Source organism: Temnothorax nylanderi, unplaced genomic scaffold (genome assembly GCF_030848795.1).
Source record: "Temnothorax nylanderi isolate EJ_2023f unplaced genomic scaffold, tnyl_v1.0 TNYL_tig0082_pilon, whole genome shotgun sequence".
Lineage (NCBI taxonomy): Eukaryota > Metazoa > Arthropoda > Insecta > Hymenoptera > Formicidae > Temnothorax > Temnothorax nylanderi.
In genome coordinates this window covers 68,116-87,602 of record NW_027249144.1, presented here as the reverse complement: position 1 = coordinate 87,602, position 19,487 = coordinate 68,116, and the positions used below count along the sequence as shown (strand labels likewise).

Below are 19,487 nucleotides of genomic sequence, written 5' to 3'. Positions count from 1 at the left end.
AAGTCTAGGCTCCCATCAGCTGTTCTACGATCATGCGCGACTAGCGTGGATGCGTGGACTAGTGCGAGTGCGAGCACTGCGAATACAATTTGCAGCTGAACTGGCTGCACTAGTTCAGAGTTTATCTTTTTTACACCACATTGGAAGGAAAAGGATGAACTCTGAACTAGTGCAGCCAGTTCAGCTGTAAAGAACAGACCATGAGTAAGTACGCTGGCTGAAGACGGAGCCGATCGCTGTCGTTTATGCGCCTCGTTTTCACTTTCATCGCATGCAGAATGAAAATCCTGTGTATCATCTGTCACGACCTGCTGATATCGTCCGAAGACATCTTTTTCACCCGTTGCGGCCATGTGTTTCATCACCGCTGCCTGTTGCAATGGCTCGAGAGGTAAATACGGCGTATCGGTTATGTTCAATCATGTTCCTACGAATGCGACGCGTATTATCAGTATCGTTCGCTCTCCGCATCTTCCGTCGTCCGTCTCCCTCTTTCCAGGGTGCGGATAAAACAAATCCATTGTTTTGTCATGAAATTTCCAATTTTGTTTATAAAGGAGACGACGAATCGATCGAACGTTTTAACTAATTTCACATTTGTTCCACAGATCGGAGACATGTCCGCAATGTCGTGCCAAAGTGACGGAGAATAGGATCCATAAGGCTCACTTCACGGTTTCGAACACCGAGACCGTCGCGGATAATGCGGACAATTTGTCCTCGCAAAGCAGGATCGACAGCCTAAAGTTTCAAATCTTACTGAACGAAAAGAATATCAAGTACTACACCTCGAAGAATTCGATTCTGGAGAAACAGAATGCTGGCCTTAGGCAGGAAGTGCGAAAGGTGGAAAGCGAGATCAATCAGAAAAACTCGGTTATATATGCCCTGAGGGAACAGATAAAGCATTTTAAGGAAAAGTCTGAGTTTCTGAGAAAGAAGCTGTCTTGGGAAGAAAAGTAAGTGGAACATTTCCGAGAGTACGTTTATATTTATGTTGAACGTCTCGTGTAATTAAGTCGAGCATTGGCAGCTTATTGCTCAAATTGATCTTTGTTGCAGCATGCATAATGCGTTGTCAATGGGTACGCTTGAGGATGTACAGGAAATGGTTGGAAATAGGACAGATCGCAACACTTTACTTAATTGCATTTCCGATTTGAAAGAGTATGTCTAGTTTATACATATATCTTGATCTTGATATCTTACAGCTCACTCTCCATTGATTTTAGGATATCATTAAAGAAAACGAGAAAAATCGAAAGTCTTCGAAGTCAACTTACGATGCATCGCGATTCCCTAGCGGAAGAACGATCTAAGACCTCGTACGTATTTTCATTATTCAATACTAAATCTTTATCGTTTCTATTCTACTTTTTTCTGTTTTTAGAGAATTCGAGCAACGTTTGGCATTTAGCGAAAGTGAAAATTTATCCCTACGACATCGAATTAATCAACTGGAAAAGCTGCATAAGATTACGGACCAAAACTGTATTGCAAAATCTAGTAGCCAAAGAAACTCCAATGAAAATTCTTTGATTAACGTACGGACAGTAGATATTTCTACCCAGGTAATTAATTTAATTCTGGAATCCACTGTAATGGAAATTAGTTCTGCCATAACATACGTTTTTGATGAAAATTTTTGTAATATTGTATTTTATAATGGATTTAATAATATTGTACTTTATGTATTAACGTATTTTGTATAATTATGTAATAATGTATTTTGAAAAATAGAAATAATTCTCAAGTCCATAATGTATCACGATATAAATGATATAATAATAAGCATTCTTATTCTCTTATATATTATATAAGATTTTCCAAAGCAATAAAAATTAGGGACCAGCATTAATTCTCTACAGTTTTGCATATAAAATATCAAAATTAATTATTTACATATGTAAGATGATTATATATTCTGTTGTTGAAGAAGTTAAGTTATTTTAAATAACATTTTTTTCTTCAATATTCTCCTACATGCATAATTGATTTCTTATCCTTTAGCAAGTAAACGCAAAACAGCAAACTGCAGATCAAAATGGTTCATCGTCTCCAGAAGTTGAAATCATTAATGACACATTCGACGACACGTTCGAGTGTCCAACTGTTACAAAAAAACCGAGACTGAAACGTTTGCGTTTATCTTTATGTTTACCAGGTAACAGTAGCGATAAGACAAATGATGTAACTACGAGCGAGAAACACTACGATATTATTGATACGTTAATGCAGGAATAAGTCACAATCAAAGCAGAAAAAAATATTAAAACTAAAAGGTCTCTCGTGATACTATTATCTTTAAATTAAGCATTCGTATAAAAAGCAATTTAATATTAAAATTTATTCTTGCTACAGTTTACGTCAACATCTGCTACATTTATTAAATTATGAACAGAGAATAGAATCCTATATACTGGAATATTAGGCTCGAATTATCTCTCTTAGTAGTAGTGGAATCTCAATTTTCACTCTTATTTAAACTTCTTATTTAAATCTAGAATTGACTATAATCGAACTTAGCTTTGTTCTTGATGGTACACTAACAATGTAAAAATATCGTATATTTTTTTATCTTCTTTCTCCATGTTGTTACTTACGTAACAATACGGAGAAAGAAATGCATAAGTAAAAAGAGAATTCCAATTTAAAGAGGGAGTCTAGAATAGTGGCGGATCTAAAATAAAGAGTCTTTATCAATTTCTTTGCAACAATTGACTATATTATTTTTCTACTGACAATTTATATGGCAGATGTGATCTTCCAATTAATATATTTCGAATCTTGTATCAATAATACTAATAGAGATATTATTGCACGAAGGTATATAATGCTAAAGTCTGTATTGAGATTAATATAAAAATTGGTTTGTATAACTTTAGATATCAACATGCTGTATTGTAACAAGATTTTATTAATCTAAAAACTATTTTTTAATACAGAATATATATTTTGTGTGTATGTGCATTTGCATTTGTAAACATCTACCTCAAGAGAAGCCTTCACGCGATTCTCAACGTATAACTCAAAATCGCTTGTTCTATCCAATTAAGTTCTACATGTCTTTTTATTAATTTAGATTTAATTTATTATGTCAAAAATATGCCAAAAATATTTCCAGGATACAAGACAACAAAATAAAAAGAGATAATATAGAACAATTATGATTAGTCAGATTATGAATGAGTTTATTAGAATAAAAGATTATTATCCGAGTTAAATTGAACATTGTATAATAACCATTATATAAAATAAACAACCATTTTGATGTCTATCTATAAACTTTTATTCAGTTTTCATAGGCGCTACATCATTTTCATACGTAAAGAGATAGACAAAAGGAATTCTGACGTCAAATATGTATATATACACAGGATTCGCGGACAGGGCATGCCATTTAAATGTTACAAAACGCATTGGTTCTTATCAGTAGCAGTCATGTTTTAACAATTGGATTATTAATCGGAATACTCTCTTATATCCTAGGAACTGAAAAAAAAACGAGTATTTTGTACGTAAGACTAGTTTCGTTTTTCCTCTACTCTTTTTACTCTGCAATTGTAAATGCGAATTCAAAGTCAGCACTTGAAGCGTCATCTAATGCGTCAATATTTTTTTTACTCGTTTATATATTATTACTTTTTTATTTAATAGCGTTTATTGTACGTCAAGCGCCGGTACGAATGTACAAAAACACACTTTGGCTCTCCAAACCAAGTTTTCGCTAAACTCGTAATTTATTAAAAAATTGATTTAATTGCAATCACCTTACTGTTACAGTTAATTATTTCAGGCTTGGTCAATGGTATGGTAACTTGTGCAAAATTTTTCGTATGATTTATAATATAAATGTCTGCGTGAATGAGTAATATTGCGAGATGACAAAACCATTTCGTCAGTTAATATGTACATATACATTCCCTTAAAATTATACTAGCTTTAAAGCAATGGAATTACAAGATACGTACAGTACTCTTGTGTATCGCATTTAATTCGCTTAATAGTAATTACAAATGGTGGTAACAATTATAACAATAAATAAAAAATGTAATAAAACGCAAAATGCTTATTTTCGAGTCGTATTTATATATATATGGGTGTATATTTAACAAACTCGGAAAGTCTTATTACATCACAAATTGCAAATAAATGGAGTAGCAAAATCATTGTATGCTCACGATACAAATGCCATTCTACGAATGAATTACGGTACTTGTGTTTCGTACACGTGAAAATCTTCGTGACTTCCGTACGATTTGTTCGTCGATTTTCGCGTCGTTTTTCGACCGCAAGTACCGCCTTACAAAATGCATAGGTTTTCGTAATCGCACGACATTCAATTCTTCCTAAGATTACAATGTATACTAATATCGAAGTATTAGTCCACAGCGTGTATGTGTATGTGATTCGATCGCTGTCACGTCTTCTTCATCGGATTCCCCAAACTTGTATCTTCAACACCTAACGCCCAGTACTCCTTGCTGGATCAACTTATCGATTGACCCATCTTTTCACCGCTTCCGCCCAGTTGGCTTCATCTTCGTCTTCCTTTTCACCGTCCGCCTCTTCTCTCTCGCCTCTCTCCTGCTCCTGCTCGTTGGACAGCGTGGCCGACGGTGTTTGCGGTATACTGTTACGAGATCGCAATTCCGCCAAAAAGTCATTCTCCTGCTGATAACGCCGTTGCAGCTCCTCTCGCCAGGAATTCCCACCGCCGCTGCTATCGTCTCCATCCTCTCCGGCTTCAAAGTCTATAAGTAGACGCGATCCGTTTCAAAATGTATAGTCGCCCTAGAATACTGAGATCGTTTATTATATTTGTCACTTTTAGTTCAAACGATAAAAGATAAAGTAGCATATTCGCTGAATTTAATTCCATTTCTCTCTCTTTCTCTTCCCAAGTAGGTCTCAACTTCGAACAAGGTTTACGTAGTCGTACCAAGGGAATATTATCTGATATTTGCACATATATAGACTTATAACTATAGATGAATAAGAATAATCATTTATGAAGATATACGACAAAGATTCATAGGACAACTTATCTTAATATTATCGTCAGAAGTATACATCGTAGTGTGTGCGTGATGCTTATGAAGATGATAGAAATGTAGAGATGTTTTAAAATATGAATACGAATATATATATATACATATATTGTATGTACATATATGTACATGTTTGATCTTGGCAAAATTAATGTTGAAAGTATCAAAGAAAAAATTAAACCGAAATGTCAACGTGAAACTCGTAGATAATCAGCGCTTGAAAAGTTACGGGAATTGCTTCGATTAGAAGAGCGACATTGCGAATATCTAAGGTGCAAACGAAAGTAATAGTAATGAAGGTCTCAAAGTCGACGTAGAGATACTTACCTAGCGGTTTTCTGATGTTCATTAGCCCCGAGTTGTGAGAATGGTCCTCCTGGTCTGAGTCTGCAAGCCACCAGGACACATTCACGGGGGGTGCATCACACACATTCCATAACACGTCTAAAGTGTCATTTGTATATTGTATACAGTATATCTCGAAATGTCTATTTGTCTCGGCCAAATTTAATTAAGAAGGTATACATACAGTCTGTCTAACAAGAGCGTGACCGGCATAATTTTGATATTATTTATTATAATAAAATGAAAAAAATTGCAACATTATTTAATCGATACTTTTATATAATAAACTGTTTAATCGCCACCGTTGTCGATAATTGGCATTTAAAATCCATATTTTTTTCACGAAGCTTTAGCTTTATATGTTTTCAGATATTCTCGAGAATTCGTATTAGCCTGATGTCTATCACTTCGATACCATTTTCTTCTTTTCACTGGGTACAAAGACGACTTTGAATCATTCAAATTACTGGATTAATGGATAAAGTGTCAAATTCTTTCTTACTTTGAGAAACAGTCCCAAATCTTTACCGGATATATAACGATCTGCTGGAGAAGTCTGTTGGGAATAAACCAAGATGAGCCGATAATAGTTTGTGCCAAAAAGAAGCTCCACTAGAGAAGGTAACATTGCCCTAATCACTGATATTTGCATGCGTTCGAGCAGTTCTTTTTTAGACGTATCTTTCGGAAAATTTTTTTTATTGGAATTTCAAATTATGAGTAGACAACTTTCGCGGGATATGTTTATACTCTTTTTCTTCAATTTCGCTGGTCGAGGAAGAACATAATAGAAACTATCTCCATAATCTATTATCTATCTTTATCTATCGTTTTTCACACCGCACTACATTCTACGTTCTAGTAGATCATCGACGGTTTTTGGTTCTTCAAACCGCTTTAGTCACTTGCTTACAATGGCTTACATCTTCACTTTTTATGTACTTTACGGTCGATTCTTGCGATATTTATGGATGCGTACAAAGGAAGACGACTTCGAATTGCTAAACACAGTTTCGTTCCTTCACGAAAGTCGGAAAATAACCGAGATCTCTACAACACGTTGCAGGAGGAAAGTTCCATTACCTGATTATTTGAATTCTTGATGTAACAATTTCCAAACGAAAGTTTTGCCGGTCACGTTCTTGTTAGACAGACTGTATATGTCCTTATCCATATCGAAATATTTATAATTTCGTTTATCTATATTTCTAATTATCTTTTTATTGTGTAACGCTGTCTTATATAAGATTTAGATAATTTTGAGTTCTAATTTTTTATTTTACGCTTGTGTATCAAGTTACGAGTTTGTTAGTCTACAAAGTAATCCAGGTCTCGAAATTTTCTGTACAAAGTAACATTTAATGTGTATTGGGAATTTCTTGGGATTGCGGATTAGATTGTCGTTGCTGTCATCTGTGGCCTTGCGTGTAGTGTAGTCCATGTGCTATTCCACTAGGCTAATATTAACTAACTCTATTCTAGAAAGAAAATAAATGAAACCGTGTAGAGATGGTAACAGGCAAATATACAGTGTATTTTCCAACCGTTCGGACTAATTTTAGCCCTTAGCCCAACTAACAGAAGTAATGAGAAAAGTTCGTGCGTACGGTTTGTATCTGGAGACGACGTGTTTATGGCATTTATTCATATAAACTTTTCTCGTAACTTTGTTTAGTAGAATGCGGTTAAATTATACCAAACGTTTTAGAAACCAACCGTATAGAGAAAATATACACAGTATCTCATATTGTACTTTCCCTCGACCATTAGATATTAGAATATAAATAAAGAAAATCGTTGAAGTCTCGAAAAAATAATAGTATTTTAAGATTAAAACTAAAGTTTAAATGTGCAAGTAAATAACGAGGTCCTGTTAAATAATGATTTCCAATCAAGTTTAAGTAGGAAAAAAGGTTTTGCATCAAAACGAACATAACTGCAGGAAGAACGTGTAATAGTTTTAATAAGGGATCATATGTATATTTCTGTATTTACATCTTTTCAAAAGATCTATGCTTTTTGCGCGTATATAGTCATTGTTATATTATTAAAAATTTACAAAAATTGTGTATAATGCAAGAGATGTTGTGAAAAACTAGACTCAAGAGTCACTTATCTCGATATTTTACGATCGAAACGATAGGATTCACGTCGATCATTATTCATCTTCCTGCAATGAATGTTGTACTTACGCGATTTTCCAGAATACGAACGTATATATACATAAAGGTGCATCCAAGTTCGATTCAAGTATATCCAATGGAATTTCTTACGTATAGACAGCATTTGATATGGATCATCTCACAGATCATCTATGAATATCAAGACTAGGAACAGATGAAGAGTCGCATCTTTTTCATGCTATATGATCCTTTGATGACACGAGAGAATATAAATGCGACGTGGCATGCCTGTACATTCAGCTCAAATGCGATGATTGAGAATATTTCAGAGATAAATGTTAGCAAGTAGTTGAAAGATAAATCCTGCGTCGTATTGTTTCTTGCAGTTTTAAAATTAAAAATAATAAAATAATGGTATACATACAGTGTGCGAGAAGTTAACATACCGTCTTGAAAAATTCAAAATATATCTGTTTTATATGTTTAGAACGATTAGGTGAAGAAGAAACGTTTCTTATAAAATGGCATGAAACACGCAAACTAGTTAATATGTACATCTGTCAGCAGTGTGATAGTAGTGAGAGTAATAACAATAAAAGAGTAGCAGGAGCAAAAATGGTAGCAATAATAGTAATAAACAGTGTAGTATTAATATAGATATGGTTTTGTTGTAAAGATACTACTTCACGATAATATGGTGAATGCAGATCAGTTTATCTATTGCTCACCTCGCCTCCGAGCAATCGAATTTGACATATTTACGGGTCCACTGATAACGAAATCGCTTAATGATCCGTATTACTAACATGCCATCAGCTAAAACACGGCGATAAATGCTAACATACTTTGTAGCTAAAAGCTTGCAATATCAAATTGATCTGTACAACTCACGACGAGGCGCTATTGCCTCTTAAAAATTACCTTCAGTTTTGATTGTGTGAGATAGTAATACCTATATTCTGCGAAATTTATGTACCAACTATGTATTGAGTTTGACATACTATCACGGAAAGGCTGAGTGGTATCGTGTAATTATACTATTTAAAACTATAAGCACAACTGGACGTAGCTTTGTCAGACGAATTTTCGTCGGTTTGATGGAACTCTCTTACAATAATTTTGAAAATTCTAAAAATCTCTCTCGTACATTATTTAACTGTAACGCACGTTTTCTTCCCAATTTTTTCCAACACATTCTTAATCGAGGAATATTTTCAAATCAAGTTCCGCTTTTACACATCTACGTCCAATTTATCAATCGTTATTATTGATACTAATCAATTTTATAGCGCATTATTATTTAACATACCTGAATTTAATTCCCTCACAAGCGTTGACATGGCATTAGTAACGCTGTCGGCAGCTACCAGTAAGTCGTTTCTTAAGGATCGGCCCAAACTATTATTGGCACTGCTGGAACCGCTCCCTGGTAAGCTGTTTGTCCTGAACGCAGACCTGACATCGAAAATCTCTATTTTCTTGGCGCGAAGCAATTTCCAAATAAAAAGTTCTTTAAACAAAAATCGCAGCATGCAATTTTTATTGCACAAGCATTATTCAGTCCGCTTAACGTAACTCTTACACATTCAATTCGCTATAATTACTCGCGATCAAGACATATAAGCGTCAATAAAATTTCAAATTAAAATTAGCAACTCATCGATTATAACAATACACACATGCACGATTTCAGGAAGCTACGATATTTATTGGTGTCTAATGTAATGATATACTGTAATCTAACAAAAATATATCAATATGGCAAAAGTTGTGAACGCATCGCAAAAATGCTTCGTCTCCGATCTATTAAGATATCTGCCGCGTTTGACCGTTACAGTACTTGCAAGATATATTTACATATCGCAACGCTTGCGTAATAAATAATAACAATGTTTTAAAGGTGGATGGTGGTTTTACACAAGCTTAGCAGAAAAGAAGGATCGGATGGGTAACTTATACGCGTCAAACTTATATCCAACGCATCAGTACTTTCCTTACACGATAGCTGCTTTTATACTTTATACTGTACATAAAAAATGATACATTTAAGATGACTAATAATGATAGCAAACTAAAAGAGGATATTCATGTAAGAAACTTACATATTGAACCTAATAAAAATTAAAAGAAATTACTCAAACAGGGTTAAAAGCGACATGACATGGGATATACAAATATATCTACTATATATATTTATAGGTCGATATAAATCTGACGATTTAAGTAACGTCTTACGAGGTACTGTCACTTATTTCGCGCTAGTACCACATTGTTCTTAATACTAGCTTAATTAGAAATCGCTCATATTCGCATGCAGGATAATTTAGGAGTTCTTTAGCTAATTGTGAAGTAATCGTATACTGTGCAATATTTCTATGTCAATTGCTACAATAATATCGACGGGAGAAATCAATTTTTTAATAAACATACGATCAGGGTATATATTTTATATATAAGTGATGAACCTGCTTTTTTCGAGCGTTTGTGTTTCAAAGTTGATTTCCTTTTACAATACAAATCATTTACTTCATCGACAATAATTTGGAAGGATTAAGTCCAATGCGACGTGGTATAAAACTACTATCTTCAATAAGATATCTATTTTACATTATTGCGAATATCGATATAATTAATATTTATTTAACTACACAATCTAATTATGTACCTACGTTGTTAGAATATATTTTTATGTACATGGAATGTACATAGATTTCTAAAGTTCGCTTGGAATGTCTAAGTGAATAAATTGCTGACTGTGTAATATATTATTCTGTATGTATGAATCACGTGTACAATTATGTATCACGCATATTCGTTCTATTTATAATTTTCTCTCTTTGCTTCGCTCTTTTCGCGCTGTAGAAGGTTCTATCCTCTCGTTTATAATGTATTCTCTCTTTGTGCATGCTTGCCTACCTTACATCGCCGCCAACGCACGATAAGCTATCTGGAATGGGATTCTGTATCGTGCCGAGCATAGCGTTGCCTTGCACGTTAGCCACTGTCGTTGTCGGTACGGGATTTTGATAGCTCTGAGACATTTGTTGTTGCATTTGTTGCTGCATTTGCTGTTGTTGCTGTTGTTGTTGTTGCTGCTGCTGCTGTTGAGGTGTAGACAAGGGCCCGCCGGGAGTCGGCGGTGCCGACCTGCTGCTCGGTATGACACCGGGTGGCAAGGGCGGTGACTTCGTACTTCGTGGTGAACTGTTTGGTGTTGATCGTGGTGATGCTTGATGATTCTATCGAGATAGATTGCATTATGTTACTAATTATGTTCCTGTTTATGTGAAACAATATTCTTTCTGTATTATAAATTTCCGTGACACACATTTCATCGATTCTCCTTCTTCATCAAGTTTTATCTTTAGAGACAGAGAATTGAGTTGGAACTCGTTTAATTTTAACTGTTTAATTTTTTTAACTTTTAAAGAAGCAGCCTTGTGTAAAATGTTAGTAAAGATACCTTTAGCATTTTCATTAAACCCTCCAGCTGTACCATTAATTGCCTCCTAGAATCTTGTAACGTCGCCAAATGCGTCTCCAGTTCATCCTTTCTTTGCCTCAAAGCTCGCAATTCTGACATTAACGCCGGATTTTCCAAACCCGCGGCTTCTATCTCCTGTTGCCTTCTGTAGCGAGAATGAAAGATTTCTTGAGGAATTGTTAGACATGATTTAACATAAAAAAGTAGAATATATCACACGATCTTAGAACATGATAATATTCCACTTGATTCATTTTATAAGCGTTGTGATGTGTGGTTAATGTAGTTGTATATGAATGTATTAATGTATTAATATATGAATCTAGTGAATATGTATGAATATGTAGTCAATATGTATAAATATGTATGCCAATTCGAGAGATATCAAGAATGCTCAATGTTAACTTGTTTGAACGCGAATAATCTCTTTAACTGCATTCCGATAGTCACTGCCGATAGTACTAAAAATCTATAGTGTACATAATGTAATCTATAGATTTTCTAACGTAATCTATAGTGTACGTAACGTAAACTATAGATTTTCAATACTAACAGTGAATATCGGGACGCAGCTTTTGTCGCTGGTAATCGGCAATATATAAATATGTATCGTTTCTCTTTGTTCATTGTGCAGGCTATGCAACCAAGGTGACACAAAGCGAAACAGAACGTTCTGAACATGCGTGATCCTAGGATGGGTAAACAGGATGAAATCGAGGTTTAGGTTTGATATAAAGGAATATAAACGACACAGGTATACCTTAACCTTGCTATCTCGCGCATTATTTCCTTGTTCTTCGCCTCCAACTGCGATATAAGCTCACGCTGCGCCCGCGACGCATCAAACGATGCCAGGTTCATGTCCGATGGTGCTCGACCCTGTAAGCAAAAATATCGTCCCGCGTAAAATAATCCGCGACGTGAATTCATAGCGGTGGTCTAAACGGTGTATACTTACTGCTTGATCTGCCTGGGACATTCTGGACGCGGTACGAGGCTGTTAACGAGGCAGTTATGAAATTAATATTAGTGCTAGAGAGCGGCCACGATAATGGAAACGGTAAAACAGTTTAATTGGCTTTCGCGGCTTTTGCAAATTTAACGGATTAAGAACACTTGCGCTTTAACATTAAGCAAATTACAACGCGAGGCTGTGTAGATAGTAAGCGTAAAATGTATGTAAAATGTTAAAGGACTTACCATGGTCCTAGCTTCTTGTGCCAACCTTTGTGCATATCGTGCTATTAATTTATGTTCATCGTCCAGTCTTGAACTGTCCATACTGGACGATATACAAAAGGAATAAGTAAAGCATGGCGTCTGCACGCAAATGGCAAAGGCAAATAAATTGTGCATAAATTATAAATTTCGCTCGGGCTTACCTTCTCAGAGTCGAACGACTATCCACCGAGCCTGAATCAAAGGGGGCCATAAATCCCGGATCTGGAAAACCGTTGTGAGATGGTAAAGGTGACGGTGGGCTGGAACGTAGTGAATTTATTTGGATTGTAAAATCATGCCGAGACACAACGAGCGATTGTAAAGTTATGCAACGATAAAGATACTAACACTATATGCGACAGATCTAGCGTCTTCTCGGGTTGTTCCGGGAATCGCGGTAGACTGTTCTTCCCCTTCTCGGGGACGCATCTGAAGCTTTTTCGCAGGGAATGGCCAATCTGCTTGCTTGGTGATTTCTATCGATAAAAATTACATTTTTGAAAACTAAATAACGAAAGATTTAAAATGTTTCAGAGTACATGAACAACGAAAATACGTACGAAGCTGCTGTACTCTCTTGTTTCGTGGTCATTATTGTGCGTCCCTGAAACTTTACCGCGCCAGAAACAGTCTTGACATAGCTGGTACGAATGGCACTTCTGACACCTGTATCGGAACCCGGTGAAGTTCTCCCTGTGACACGCGTCGCACATAATAGGATGGGCAACTGGAAACACGAAGGATGACGTGAGATCTCGATCGCCGGTCAATTTTCGTCGTGTTTAATTTCTCGCACAACTACCTGTTTCCACGGCCGCCATTCTGTGATACAACGGCAACCAGATTAAGCAATGCGGTCCAGGATCCGACATGAGCGTGTCCAGGAAGTCGTTTACAGTGACTTTGGAATTCTGCCGCATACAAGGCATTATCCGTTTAGTCGAGTAATGTATTAGAACAGCTTGCACACATACGTGCAATGCGTACGTACCGGGGGAAAAATGGAGTTAGCGAGACCGTCGGAATATCCGAACGACGGGGACTCGTAGACCGCCGCGGTTAAAGCTAGAACTTCTTTCAGATAATCGGCGAACCTCCAGTGTATCATGTGCCCGTTGCTGTCGGATATTTGCGAGTATATATCTGCTCGTAGAATAAACATCGTTAATCGACTTAGCTCAATGGTCATTAAGAGAGCGAGAAAACTATTTGCGAGGCTTACATCGAAATTTGTCCATGAGCTTTCCCGCGCATAACGTCGCCAGGGCCACCTTTACCGAGAACACGGATATCTTATTGTTCTCCCTGAAAGAAAACCGCATGGTAATTAGATATATAGCCGACAATTACATATAACACTATTTAACAAAAATAAAGAAACAAACGGTTAACAAACAGTGTTAGGAATAACGATTGTATATCTTATCAAGCGTACCCGCTGGTGTAAGCAGCCAGCAACCAGTTCATTAGCAACGCCGTGGTAGCGTCAACTTTGGCCTGTTGCGACACCGGCACTCTCTTGTTCAGCGCGTGAAACAAGGAAGACAGTAGTGTTTCAAGTCTGGATACTCCTAAGGTGCTCGACGGCTCCAACGTGTTCAGACCGTTCTCTCGAAATGCCTCAATCACGTTCCATATATCGACGTTGTGCACTGCGCAAAACCATGCATACGTTATTAAAAAGGTACATACCTTGACATTTACCTTAACATCTCTTCACCCAAGATTAATTAACGCAAGCGCGAGCGCCAGCGTTCTGTTTAAATTCCGACGTGACGACACGAAGAGGCATGTTAATTATCATTAGCATAGTCGTATAAGTGTGAGAAAATTAGCGTTTCTGAGTTAATATCCTAGCAGCGATTTAAAGAGCTTTGCCCCATTAATCGTTCTAAAACTATATGCAACGTATGAGCCTCTTAGAAGCCAAACAGATTTATTCTGCTCTTTGTAAATTTCTTCATTCTAGTAGCAGAGCGTACGATTTTATAATTATTTTTTACTTCTTTTTATTTTTCATTTCACAGAGTGTGTTTTGCTTTTGAAGGCTTACTGAAGCTTACTGAAGCTTACTGAAGCTGAGGGAGTATACTCACGGTGCACTTTCTTCTGTATGAATCTTAGCTTGCAGGCGGTGCGGTACGACGCGAATCGTATGGTGTCGAAGTTCTGCTGTCGCATCTCCTGGAGAAGCTGCAAACGGCTCGTCTCGCCGCTGCTCCCGTTTCCCGATCCACCCGCGCCTTCCTCTGCCATTTTCACTGCGAAAAACGAGCGGATGATGCGTCTCCTCATCGATTCTCCCTGCACGTGTCTTCGTGACCGCCTGTAGCGGATGTTGTTTTGCAACGATCCTTGGGATCTACTGCGTTGTTTCTTTTCTTTTTTTTTTTTTTCTTATTATAGTCGCCGTAAATTTATGCGCGGCATAAAATATCGGCGAGTATGCGCGAAGCGAAGGTCGCTGGAGTGACTAATTGTAGATTCATTAAGTTAATTGCCTCGGTATTTCTTTAACAAATATTCCGCATAGTAAGCTATGCGTTACGACAGCGTTAACGCGATACTCTCTTTCGAATGAGACAAATAGCATGGGATATTAATGTGCGTTCTCGTGCCAGAATAGTGCGACGGCTCTCGTCAAAATTACTCGTTAAGATTGACCTTTTAGCAGCGCTTGTAAAATATCAGTAGAATATTTTAAGAGGTTGCGACATCACTTAACTTCGCCTCATTACATTCTCTATTAGCTCTAGCTCCAAAGTAGATACATTCCGTCGCGAATTGATGGAACACTTCGTCCATCGCGCGTAGACACGCAACTGCCGGAGCTGCTCTTAATTCGTAGCTCGTAGGACGCGTCAGTTGTGTCGTGATGAGAACGAGACTGTTCATCATCGACTTAACGACGTCCTAGAGAGAGCTAATTAGTAACGATTAGACAGTACGCGCCATGTATTTGTATTAAGGAAACGCGCCACGTATCATCAATGTGCGAGCATCTTCAACCTAAATTTGCATATTTAATCTACGATACTATTGCGTAAAATGCTGTAAAAATATCTTTCGAATATGCATATTGCTTCTTACTTCGGACGTTTATGTCAGATAATCAGGCATCTATTATAATTGTTTTTTTTTCTTTCTTTGATATTTAAAGATTGGAACAACCCTGAAAGAAGAGCCAATTACACAGTATAATTATTTACTATATTTGATAACGTTCGTACTAGATTAAATTGAAGATGAAATACTTGATTTTTACTCATTCATATGAGAGACAGTTTGAACGACAAGGAGTTAATATTAGCCTCTTCCACGGCAGACTCTTCGTTATAGACTTTTTTTGCAAGGATATATATGAAGACTATATTTTCGGAAAGAGAATTAATTCAAGGTTGTTCAACCATGGTGATACAATCCGCTTCACGTAAACGATTGACCTAGTTAGGGAACATCGATATCCGAAGATGTAATTGATTTAAAACCGACCGTTCGTCACCCGAGAGTTACTTTTTCGGTCAACGATTTCTTCCGTGCTCCTCGCGTTTATTTTTCTTTGCGTTCAAATCGATGTGCTAAATTTTACAACGTAAATGATTTATTTGTGATGCTATATTCCTGAATTATGCATTATTTCATGAATAATATTCGTGACGCTTGGAAAATTTTTAGACGCTGAAGATTGAAAAAAAAAAGTTAATTATTTCGTATTAAATTTAACTAATAACAATTTCTTACTGATAATTTTCTCGTTAAAATTATTTCAAGCTCATTCTAAACATCTAAACGATATAATTCAGATAATTAAAGATGCTAATTTAGAGATAAAAATTTGTGTACGCTCATTTTAGATGACCTCTAATTCGGATTAAAATTCTACTTATAATGTCATATGTAAAATTTATATAAAATACATGTTAAAGTATGCGTCAAAATTAACGGTTCATAAAATTGTAAACAGAATTCTATCTTGAAATTAACGCAAATTATATTATCTTGAATTATTTTGAAATTAACGCAAATTATATTGTCTAGAATTATCTTTAAATTAACGCAATTATATTGTCTAAGTTTGAAATAATTTTGACGAGAAATTTAATAAGAAATTTAGTAGTTAAATTTAATAAGAAATACTCCCCTTTTTTGTATCTTCAGTATCTAAAAATTTTCTAAGTACTATATTATTCATGAAAATAATAATGCATTGTTTAGGAATGTTTATGTCCTTCGAGAGATCTGGAAAATAGGGAGGAATGCCCTACGAGCGTTTATCTTTCTTCGGAGGGCAGTGTCGAGCATCGCGTCGCTCAAGCTATTCGCGATAACAATTGCTCGAGAGATCGCAGACCGGAATGGACCGATCAGGAAGTAATAAGGGAATAATCGGCCCCGATAGCTTCGGCAGAATGAGGGAACTAAACGCGGATGCCTAAGTTTGAATCAATACGATAAGTGGGCCAGGTGGGGGGAAACGTAAGATCGGCCGAAGAAACGGGGGAACGGCCGGGAAAGGAACGCCGGGCGGCCGCGGGCGCGTTTGAAGGAACGCGCGAAACGGAGCGACCGGGAGGCGCGGCCAACTTCAGCGCGCTGAGAAAATTTCTCCGAGCCGAACCGACGCGACGATCGGAGCCGCGGAGCCGCGCCGTGAAACGACAAGAAGAATCGAAACCGGCGGCGATCGGGGGACGGTATCGACGACGATATACTTACGGGACGTTTTGATGTGTTCTCACCCGGTGAGGGCACGTTCGATTACTCGTCTCGCAGAGCTTTCTATCGAGCTTCAGAGAGCGATACCATTCGCATCTTGGAAGGTTAGCTTCTCTCTTTCAAAATCTCGAACGTATTTATTTGATTTCAATTGAATTGAACTTTATACTTTGTCTAGGGACAAGTCAATTATTTTCTTACTCGATTTATTTTACTAGCAAACACGGGAAGTATAACATACGGTGATAAGCGAGCAACAAAAGCTCCGATTTGTTTGCGCGGGGAATTTCGTAAGCCGCGCGCTTGCGCGGCTTGGGAGACAAGTTCGAACCCTTATAACTGGAGTAATATTTTTCGCAACATATCCTTACGAATTAATATCGATGTTGCTATTGTTGCTAAATTGATCATCAATTCTCATTTAATATGATCGATAATATAATTGCCGATTAAGTTAACGAAAGTTTGATCGAAGTCGTCCTTGGCGTAGCAGAGAGAGGATGATCCTCTCCTCTCGATTAATTCGCCGTGTGGTATAAAAATGTTCTTCAATTAACGCAAGCACGCAATTCGCGAATTAAAATTCAACGTTAAATCGGCGAGACGTCATTAACGATAATCTCTCGTTTCTCGTCTTGCCACGTTCGGCGCCAAGTCCAACAATCTATTTATATAATTATTTTAAATTGAATTTTATATATTCCGTCGATCGAATGGAGTACGCGCTTAATTTCCTCGATCAATTTCAAAGTCGGATGGCATGTCAATAAATGAAATGATCCCTCGTGGTTACCCATCAATAATTCAGCGCCTATCAGTATCAAGCTGTCACTTAACGCTGTCTCGTTCCGAATATTCATCAGTTCGAGAGTTCGAGCATATTACGGATTTGGACGGCGCCACAAAATATCGACGTTCTATTTCGGACACCGAAATTATTTCGGCACTTTGGATAAATCGTTACGTTCGAGCAGCAATTAGACGTCAATATTTAAAGCACGGCATTGGTATTCGCGGTCAAGTGGAAAGACCAGCCGGACTCCGGTAGTCGATAATTCTAGCGTATCAATGAAGTCTTTAGGATGATATTCACAGTCGGTTCCTATATTTAAGACCGTTTTTAAGTACAGTCAGAGCCGTACTAGCAACTTGAGACAAGACGGTCTTGAAATAAGAACGGACTATGGCCGGTATTCATAGGCCGTTATTCATAGTCAGATCTTATATGTATATATAAGATTGTCTTAAGTTCATCTGAGTCGTACAGCATCTAAAGATAAACTTAAGACGATCTTATATATAAGATCTGACTGTGAATACCGGTCTCGTATCAATTTATTAGTTTAAATTACCCAGACTTCTTATACCTAGAACATCAGCATTTTATGTGGAAATGTAAAAATCATAAATTATTGGAATTAATTTATAGTGATATATCACAAAGTATCAAGGGGATGAAATCAGGGGAAGGGAGTGGGGCATTTCAGGTTTCAGGTTTCATATACATACTTTTCGTGGGTCAAAGAGTTCAGGAGTTAAGGGTTTAGGGAACATATAGACGGACATTCTAGTTATAGATATATGTATATATATATATATATTTTTTCATTTATTGTAGCGATTTAATTAAGTGATTGTGTCTCCAATCCTAAGTCGAATTATGACGAGTTTAATCGTGTCACTTTTGTGCTTTCCGCATACTCGACGAGAAATATATAAAAAAATATATTTAAAAAATCTAGAAGTATATATATTCAAGAAGAAAAATCGCGAGAGAGATTACAGAGAGAGATCGAAAATCAAAAGAGCGGACCTCGCGGCAGCCTTGCAGGCACCTAACCTGTTCTACCGGTCGGTTTACCTATCTGTCTACCTGCCTACCTACCTGAGGCGCTCTCCGCGCGCGTGTCTCCGGCGAGAAAAAAAGGGGTACCGACGGGGGCGTGGAGTCGTCGTCCCGTGCCCGTGGAAGGCCTCCCTCTCGGACGTTCCTATCGCTGCTCCGGCTCCGTCATTAAATCCCGCGAGAGAGACCGGGTTACGAGCCGAGGGGGGACGAGACGGCGGATCGTTAAATCCGCGAGCGGTCGCTCTCGCGGATGACCGTTCTCTCACGGACGGCCGCGGGAGCGGTTTTTCGACAAAACGCGGAACACGTCCGCCTCGCTTCGCGGCGGTCGATATACGCTCGGCACGTGCACGCGGGGGGGACCCCGACGGCGGCCGCCGACCCGTGCGAGCCGCGGACGGCGGATCCCGGTTAACGAGACGCGCGGAACGAGACGCGGATTCACCCCCGGATGCCGGGAACGACGTCACGGTAAACAAGCCCGCCGCACGAATCCCGATCCGACGCACGTCGCGGCCATCACTGGCCGTGTCGCTGGATCTTCCCCGACGACCCGCTGGTGGCGCGCCCGATCGTCCGAGATCGCCGCTCTGAACGCCGCGGAACGGGGAATGCAGACCGCAGCGACGCTCGCGACACGGTTTCGAAATCTCTCTCGCGGGGATTCATGAGATTCATCATTCATCCGCGGAGGCGCG

At 37.9% G+C, this 19,487-nt stretch overlaps 2 protein-coding genes and 1 long non-coding RNA gene across 10 annotated transcripts; 2 read left to right on the top strand and 1 right to left on the bottom strand.

Moving 5' to 3' along the window:
• Positions 1-71: 71 nt before the first annotated feature.
• Positions 72-3,277, top strand: LOC139774530 (E3 ubiquitin-protein ligase TRAIP-like). 2 transcript variants are annotated; one of them, XM_071709884.1, is made up of 7 exons: positions 72-204; positions 278-391; positions 609-959; positions 1,063-1,167; positions 1,233-1,325; positions 1,391-1,571; positions 2,011-3,277. In XM_071709884.1, the coding sequence occupies exons 2-7, from the start codon at positions 279-281 to the stop codon at positions 2,242-2,244; spliced, it is 1,077 nt and encodes a 358-aa protein (XP_071565985.1). In that variant the 5' UTR covers positions 72-204; position 278; the 3' UTR covers positions 2,245-3,277. The 2 variants fall into 2 exon arrangements, with proteins under 2 accessions (XP_071565985.1, XP_071565984.1); XM_071709883.1 differs by lacking the exon at positions 72-204 and having other exon boundaries at positions 211-391.
• LOC139774524 (dystrobrevin beta) lies at positions 3,266-19,335 on the bottom strand. 6 transcript variants are annotated; one of them, XM_071709868.1, is made up of 17 exons: positions 18,826-19,335; positions 14,321-14,485; positions 13,660-13,876; positions 13,447-13,529; positions 13,216-13,367; positions 13,027-13,135; positions 12,785-12,951; positions 12,573-12,700; positions 12,386-12,484; positions 12,204-12,285; positions 11,962-12,000; positions 11,764-11,882; positions 10,983-11,148; positions 10,436-10,758; positions 8,829-8,974; positions 5,379-5,438; positions 3,266-4,754 (listed from the first exon to the last, which is right to left on the bottom strand). In XM_071709868.1, exons 2-17 carry the CDS (start codon positions 14,478-14,480, stop codon positions 4,495-4,497), a joined length of 2,310 nt encoding a protein of 769 aa, XP_071565969.1. In that variant the 5' UTR covers positions 14,481-14,485; positions 18,826-19,335; the 3' UTR covers positions 3,266-4,494. The 6 variants fall into 6 exon arrangements, with proteins under 6 accessions (XP_071565969.1, XP_071565967.1, XP_071565968.1 ...); XM_071709866.1 differs by lacking the exon at positions 18,826-19,335 and having other exon boundaries at positions 14,321-14,519; XM_071709867.1 differs by lacking the exon at positions 18,826-19,335 and having other exon boundaries at positions 11,770-11,882; positions 14,321-14,519.
• LOC139774537 (uncharacterized) lies at positions 11,610-15,477 on the top strand. 2 transcript variants are annotated; one of them, XR_011718601.1, is made up of 5 exons: positions 11,610-11,757; positions 12,759-13,168; positions 13,306-13,547; positions 13,655-13,908; positions 14,349-15,477. It is a non-coding gene; the product is annotated as an uncharacterized lncRNA (long non-coding RNA). The 2 variants fall into 2 exon arrangements; XR_011718600.1 differs by having other exon boundaries at positions 11,747-11,884.
• Positions 19,336-19,487: the final 152 nt, after the last annotated feature.